Genomic DNA, 8,041 nt, shown 5'->3' with positions numbered 1-8,041 from the left:
CAATGTAAATTAAATGCTATAGAATTACCTACTACAAAATATATACTTTCCCTCCTAACATAAGAACATATAGTTTACATTAGATACCAAACAAACATATATCAGATGAATATAAAGATCTAACTTTAAACACATATAGGTGAGGGGAAGAAGCATCATAATCATATTTCAAAAGTCTAAATTTGGAGCAGAGGAATATTCCAAGGAAAAGTAAAGCTATGCAACAACAACTCAACATATACAGAGGTTTCAAAGATATCTAGGACATGATCAACTTTCTCAATAGGTCCACAAATTTATAGACTACAACATGGAATCCCTAAGGATTTCTACAGAATCATACTCTTAATAGTATTAGCTTCAAACAAATCATCAAGATCATATAGTATCAGCAAGGATCTTTATGAGACTTAGCGAGTGGATTTGGTTTTAAAGTTATCAGGAGAGCAAGAACTAGGGTAGTTCTGGACAACACATAAAATCAGGAGCTAAGCAAGAGCATGCAGTATTAAGTTAGCTACTTAAACATTCCAGATCATCAATGACCTTATGTAGACAAGGGAAACCTTACACATTTTTTGTAGAATTAGATTAAGCAAAAGTTACATATAAGGGAAAGGCATTGCATCATGAAAGGTTTAACTCAAACTTAAGTCTAGGTTAGTACAAGAATACAAAGATGATCATGCCTCTATTTTTACAAGTTATCAATTAGTTATAGCAGAGTAACTAGGTCCTTTAAGGGAAGACAATCTTAAAAGATAAAATGCATGCCCTCTTTTCAAATATGAATGATAACCCTAAAGATAAGATATAGGAGATATGACAGTGTTGACTAATCAAGAAAACAGTTAAGTTCAGTCTAACCAATTATCAGTCTTTATAATAAAGAGAAAGAAACATGACTATGATCATATTATGAGGAAAGATAACTTAGCCTTAACAGATGTGTACAATAGAATTATTGGGAGAAGAGAGGAGACGTTTAGTTCAAACAAGATTAGGTCAACAGAAAAAACAAGTAACTAAACAAAAATGAAGGACCATAGTAGAAACTCAGAAACAGTCTAACAGACATAAGTAGAGAAGAAAGCATATAAACACTTACCTGCTTAAGGTTAGAGAATAGAGGATATAAACTTAACACCTTTGGATTCATCTTAGTCATGGTTATCAGATAATAAGTTCAACTTTAAAAATAACTCACAAACAACTACAGAGATGCAACAGATAAGGATAAAGGTTACTACAGGCCAATAAAGGCTATGAGGTTCTTGTGAACATGAACATATAATAACTTAAACATGTGGATTGTTGGAAACTCAGGAACAGAGACCAGCAGGAATCAATTAATGGTTTAATCAGTCATTGATTAAAGACTCAAAGCAAGACAACTAATCACAAGCAGATATTAAGATGACAGAACATGAAACATTAACAAACTGAACATCATAAAACAATTGTAATACTCAGAACCTAACTGGCATGCTTGTAGCATTCAAAGAAAACGAACAAAAGAGAAGAATGAGAGATGTGCTAACCTTTTTGAGAGCAGCAGACCAAACGAGAGCTCTTTTCAGTTGCTTAAGACCCCAGAAAACTCATGTTTAGACCAGTGATAGTACTCAGCAAAAGAAAAGAAAATAGTAAGAAAACCTAAGGCTTGGAATCCTAAACTTCTTAGTGTTTGTGTGTGTGTTTCTTTTTAGTGTTAGGTGGTTGATTCGTGATTTTCGTTGTTGATTCGTAATGATAGGTGAGAATATTAAAGCCCTATTTATAGTGCCATTTAAGGCTCTAGGGTTTCAACGAAATTCAAATTAGATAGAGAAAGATGACGACGAGCTGATGATGTGAGCAATATGAGTGAAATCAGAGAAGAGTAGAGGGGAAAACATCGAAGATTTTTACCTGAGAAGGGAGATTGATCGTTGAAGGCAGAGGGCCATCGGTTAAACTTTATTGTCCAGAGGTCACTCAGTTTGACCTCTAGACATCGAATCCTCATGATGAACTCTGAGAAGGAACTCTATGCATGCTCCGATTTGACAAAACACAAAGGCAAATCGGAGATTTGATATTGCTTCTTTGGGTCTAGGGTTTCAGGATTTAGATATTTGAATTTTGTGATTGAAAAAGAGAATTTGCAGCAGGATTCACGGACTTCAGGAGGCAAAAGGTAATTTCAAGCTCCGATTTGAAAGAACATAGCAGAACCCGGGTGATTTAACTTTCGTCTTTGAGTCTAGGGTTAAGCTTTGGGGATTTTGAATTTGTGTGATGAAGCGGAAATAAAATCGGCGAGATTCGCGATCTGGGAAGATAGAAAGAATGAATCCATGGTTGATTTGTTGACCTTGCACAGATTTGTGAAAGGTTTTGTGATTGATGGAGACTGGAAGGACGAGAGAAAGAGGAGAGAAAAAGGAAAGGGGGGCAGCATGGTCAATACAGAATGATTAGGGTTTTTGGGGTTGGGATAGTTCGTCTCTAGGGATAAAATGGGTGAGGGAGATTTGGGCCGTTGGATCTTTAGATCAAAGGCCCTGATAATTCAGGCTTTAACAATTTAAAATGACAAATACATGGAGCGTTGGATCTCTAAGGCTTTGACGGTTGAGATGAATATGAAGAAGTGTTTTAAATTAAAGAATAAATAAGAGATAAAACGTGGATCATTGATCAAATAGACGGATGACCCAGATTGAATGTTCTTTCTTTGCGAGTGAGAGAGGCGAGTGAGGTGGCGTGCTCTCATTGGCTAAGAGAGGGTGTCGCGGATCATCAAGGTGGCAAATGAGATGGGTGTTTGGTTTGTATAATTCAGATTGGTCTTTGTATTTGGGCTAAAATAATTTAACTAATAGCCACGGAAAATACTTCATTAGGACATTAATTTTGAATTATTGAAATAGTAAACTAATTAACTAAATTTAAGAAATTATTTATTGAATTAATTATAAAACCTTCGTCTAGAAATTATTTTTAATAACCTAAAATAGAAAATATATTTGTAACTACATAATTTCAATATTACGTGATTATTTTTGAAACTAATAGATATTCATTACTGGAAATACTTTGAAAATATTTATTGTAAATTATTAAGTATAAATAAATTAATTTAAAAGGGAGGATCAAAATTGGTTGTCAATAGTTGGCACGAGGTTTTTAAATTAAAGAATAAACAAGAGATAAAACATGGGTCGTCGATCAAATAAACAGATGGCCCAGATTGTATGTGCTTTCTTTGTGAGTGAGAGAGGCAAGTGAGATGGCGTGCTCTCATTGGCTAAGAGAGGGTGTCGCGGATCACCAAGGTGGCAAATGAGATGGGTGTTTGGTTTGGATTTCGGATTGGGCTTTGTATTTGGGCTAAAATAATTTAACTAATAGCCACTCTGTAATTAGTTAAGGAATTTCAATCGTAGCCTTTTAGTCTTTATCCCTTTTAAAATTAATTTAAATAAACTTAATTATTTCAATAAAATATAGTAAAAATTATAATTGTTAAATACTATCAACTACAACAATTAATTAATTATTTCTTAAAAATACTTCGTTAGGACATTAATTTTGAATTATTGAAATAGTAAACTAATTAACTAAAAATTTAAGAAATAATTTATTGAATTAATTATAAAACCTTCGTATAGAAATTATTTTTAATAACCTAAAATAGTAATTATATCTGTAACTACATAATGTCAATATAACGTGATTAATTTTGAAACTAATAGATATTTATTATTGAAAAATACTTTGAAAATATTTATTGTAAATTATTAAGTATAAATATATTAATTTAAAAGGAAGGATTAAAATTGGCCGTCAACAGCTGCCTCTCTTTGACTGGAGATGATGAAAGAGTTTTCGAGCAAAGAAATTGAACCAAAGCCAATTTTGTCCAGACTTTTAGACATGTATTGTAGGAAATGAGGTTGGTGAATTGCCGGATTGAATTGAGGAAGAATCTAGAAGATTTGGGAATATTGGGCCGAATTTTGGCTTTGAATTACTTACATACCTCGGGCTTATCGGGGATCAGGCCTTATGTAGTACTGGAGTAGGGACTTTGGGGAAGTGGCACTGGCAGGAATTGTCCCAGTATCGTATTGTGATGATACGGTGAGATGGAAGAGATTGGTCACTCAGGGTATCTTGAATTTTGCGGCCTGGTTTGAATGATTCAAAATTTTGAGCTCGCTGATCGTCTTGAGATGGGATCTTAGGCCCGCTACTGGGTTGGTTGTTCCCATAGCATTGTAGTTCGGTCTGCTGCTAAGAAAAAGTTCCCCGCTACGGTGTTTGTCCCTGCAAAATAAATGAAATACATGCATACCAATATATTGTAATGCAGAATATATTAAGATGTGATGTAAATGATACAGGGATGATGATGCCTGACTGCCGGCGAGCCATTATTTGGGATCGGGATGATGGGATACCTGATCTTGACTCGATTTGTTAGTCAGGCTGTGTACCATTCCGCAATTGTCGGAGCATTTGAAAAATTTCTCCGCTTGTTGGGAGAGCTTGATTGGTAAAGTGCGTCTCCGCTTGTCGGGAGAGCTTGATTTGTAAAGTGCGTGTCCGCTTGTTGGGAGATCTTTGCACTGAAATGTAAAGAATTCTCCACTCGAGAATGATTGATTAAAACCATAATCATGCCTAAAACTGCACGAACAAAACGTTAAAACATTCATAGTAATAGCAAATAAATAAAATCATGCCCAAGAGATACTCTTGACTACGAAGCTAGGTTGCGGCCATAGATTGGCAGAACGTTGATGACGAGGTTTGCGATTGTCTATTTCAGAGTCCGTGATGATGGAGCGATGATGTGAATTTCTTTGTTGGCGAAGTTTATAGTTTGTTATATACAAGGCTCCGGTTGGCGAAGCCGATGTTCGATTTGTACAGTACGCTCCGATTAATTAAGTTGTCGGTTTGCTATATACAGGACTTTATTTGGTGAAGTTGATGGCTCGTTTGTACAGGATGCTCTGATTAGTTGAGCAGGCGGTTTTTTATATATAGGACTTCGATTGGTGAAGTCGATGGCTCGTTTTGTACAAGATGCTCCGATTAATTGATCAAGCGATTCGCTATGTACAAATTTTCGTATCAGCTGTCTGATTCTGAGGTACCTGCAAAGGATTCAAAAGTTATCTCTAGCTATACCTAAAACTCTAAGAGAAGAAGTAAAAGAGATAATCTTAGGCAAGTGGCGGGTCCATCATTTGCCCCAGTGTGGTCCTAGAGCTTCCTTACTCCATGTTGACCTTGCACTCAAAGAAAACTTCTTAGTAAGGGGGGAAGTTGGTTTGTGTCGACCACAGTGTTGGTTTACCCCGGCCTTGAACATGATCGTGCCACGAAGTCCGGTAGATGGAACAAATTACTATATATATATTTAGAAGACATCTTGAAAATACTTGTTTCTTTTAAGGCAAATGTCATCATTCTGGATTATGACATGTTACGAAAGGTTCTCCACACGCGAACTTATTATCTTGAAAACTGCATCCTGTTGATGTTGTTCTCTCGTGACGTCTTTGACAACGCGGCTACTTATTGTGCGACTATGTCCTAATTTTGAACTAATGCATTACAAAGGCATTCCTAAGGTTATGATCGAACCCTTTCAGGTTGCCTACGTATCCAAAATGGATGAAGATGGCCGAGCCTGACTCAGGCAGCCTGCGTATCCAAATGGAATCAGGTCAAAGCGTAGTTCGATTATAGTAGATGCAAAAATAATGAGATTAAGAATGAAATTTGATGAGTCTGACTCATACAACTAACGTATTCAAGTGGAATCAGGCCATAGCGTAGTTCAATTATAAAAGATGACTGAATCCGATGAGGATTGCCTACGTATTCCTTTCTGAGGAAATCAAGTCGGCGTAGTTCCTGAGCAACATACAAAAGTGATATTTGGTTTTCTATTACAAGAGAAAGGGGGAGAGAAACTGAACGCTATGTGGGTTGCCTACGTATCCCTCCATGGGAAGTCAGGTTGAATGTAGTCCTGTTACATCAACAATCTAACCCTATTTTTCTTCAGACATAGTACCTCTTTATTGCGTCTGAGTTGATAGGCTTCGTGTTGACTCTTCCATCCATTTCTGCCAAGATTAGAGCTCCACCCAATAGTGCTCGGTGAACCACATAAGGACCTTGCCAGTTTGGCGCAAACGTATCTTTGGCTTCTTCTTGATGGGGAAAGATTTTCTTTAGAACCAACTGCCCCGGTGTGAATTGACGAGGCTTCACTCTTTTGTTAAATGCACTAGCCATCCTGTTCTGATATAATTTACCATGACATACCGCATCCATTCTTCTCTCGTCAATGAGCATGATTTGTTATTGCCTGATCTGTATCCACTCTACGTCGTCCAGTTTTGCCTCTTGAATGACTCTTAAGGATGGTATCTCTACCCTTGCGGGTATCACTGCTTCAGTGCCATATACCAACATATATGGTGTTTCCCCAATGGATGTTCTCATGGTAGTTCGATAACCTAGTAAATCGAAAGGTAACTTCTCGTGCCATTGTCTATGATTGTCTACTATCTTTCGCAGAATCCTCTTGATATTCTTGTTGGCTGCCTCAACTACCCCTTTCATTTGCGGTCCGTAAGCTGTGAAATTGCGGTGGATGATTCTGAAATTCTCACAGATTTCTCTCATGAGGTCGTTGTTCATGTTAGCGGCATTGTCAACGATGATAGACTCTGGTATCCCAAATCTGCAGACGATGATGTTTCGGACAAAATCCATCACTACCTTCTTTGTGACGGCCTTGTAAGTAGATGTCTCGGCCTATTTGGTGAAATAGTCAATATCCACCAAGATGAAACGATGTCTGTTTGATGTTGCAGGCTCTATGGGTCCAATCACATCCATGCCCCAGGCGGCGAATGGCCAGGCTGAACCCATTATGTTTAACTCATTTGGTGGAACCCAGATGAAATCTCCGTGAATCTGGCACTGGTGACACTTCTGCACGTAGCGGATACTATCGCTTTCCATAGTCATCCAAAAGTATCCAGCTCTCAAAATCTTCTTGGCTAATGTGAACACATATGGAGTTCGCACGTCCCTGCATGTGTTTCTTCCAACAGTCCGGTTGCTTCAGTGGCGTCTACACATCTCAGCAAACCTAATTCTAGGGTCCTCCTATACAAGTCTTCCCCGTTGAGGAAAAAGTGGTTTGCCAGCCTCCTGAAGGCTCGCTTTTGAGCATTAGTAGCATCCTCCAGGTATTCTCGGGTTGCAAGAAATTTCTTGGTGTCGTGATACCATGGTTTACCATCAGGTTCTTCATCTACATGGAAGCAATAGGCATGTTGATCCCTGATCTCTACCTCGATAGGGTCGATGTAGATCTTGTCTGGATGCTGAATCATAGACATCGAACTCGTTCTGAATCCTAGGGACGTGCTTGAACTCAATATTTGTGAACTTCTTGCATAGCTCCTTCACGTAGTGCAGGTATGGAAGTATCTTGACATTCTTGGTGGACCATTCTCCTTGGATTTGGTGTATCGGCAAAGCAGAATCTCCTATGACCAAAAGTTCTTTGATGTTCATGTCGACTACCATTCTGATTCCAAGGATGCACGCTTCGTATTCAACCATATTATTGGTACAAGGGAACCTTATCTTTGTTGATGCTGGGTAGTGCTGTCCGGATACCGAAATTAGGAATACCCCAATTCCGACTCCTTTGAAATTTGTTGCTCCATCGAAAAACATTCTCCATCCAGGGAATGATTTTGCAATATCCTCCCCAGCAAAGCGGTTTGTAATCTCCATCCACTAGATTCTTGGCGAGGTGATCGGCTAAAGTTTGTCCTTTGATAGCTTTCTGAGTTATGTACACAATGTCAAATTCGCTGAGGAGAATTTTCCATTTAGCTAGCTTTCCGGTAGGCATTGGCTTCTGAAAAATATACTTGAGCGGGTCAAGCCGAGATATCAGATGTGTGGTGTATGCTAACATGTAATGCCTTAGCTTCTGAGCAATCCAAGT

The 8,041-nt window shown here is 38.0% G+C and overlaps 1 protein-coding gene across 1 annotated transcript; it reads right to left on the bottom strand.

Moving 5' to 3' along the window:
* Positions 1–7,329: 7,329 nt before the first annotated feature.
* On the bottom strand, positions 7,330–7,824 carry LOC142163935 (uncharacterized). The gene has a single exon (XM_075221090.1). The coding sequence runs from the start codon at positions 7,822–7,824 to the stop codon at positions 7,330–7,332; it is 495 nt and encodes a 164-aa protein (XP_075077191.1).
* Between the last annotated feature and the right edge of the window lie 217 nt (positions 7,825–8,041).

The sequence above is a fragment of the Nicotiana tabacum genome, chromosome 9 (genome assembly GCF_000715075.1).
Source record: "Nicotiana tabacum cultivar K326 chromosome 9, ASM71507v2, whole genome shotgun sequence".
In the NCBI taxonomy this organism is placed as follows: domain Eukaryota; kingdom Viridiplantae; phylum Streptophyta; class Magnoliopsida; order Solanales; family Solanaceae; genus Nicotiana; species Nicotiana tabacum.
This window is presented reverse-complemented; position numbering and strand designations above follow the sequence as displayed.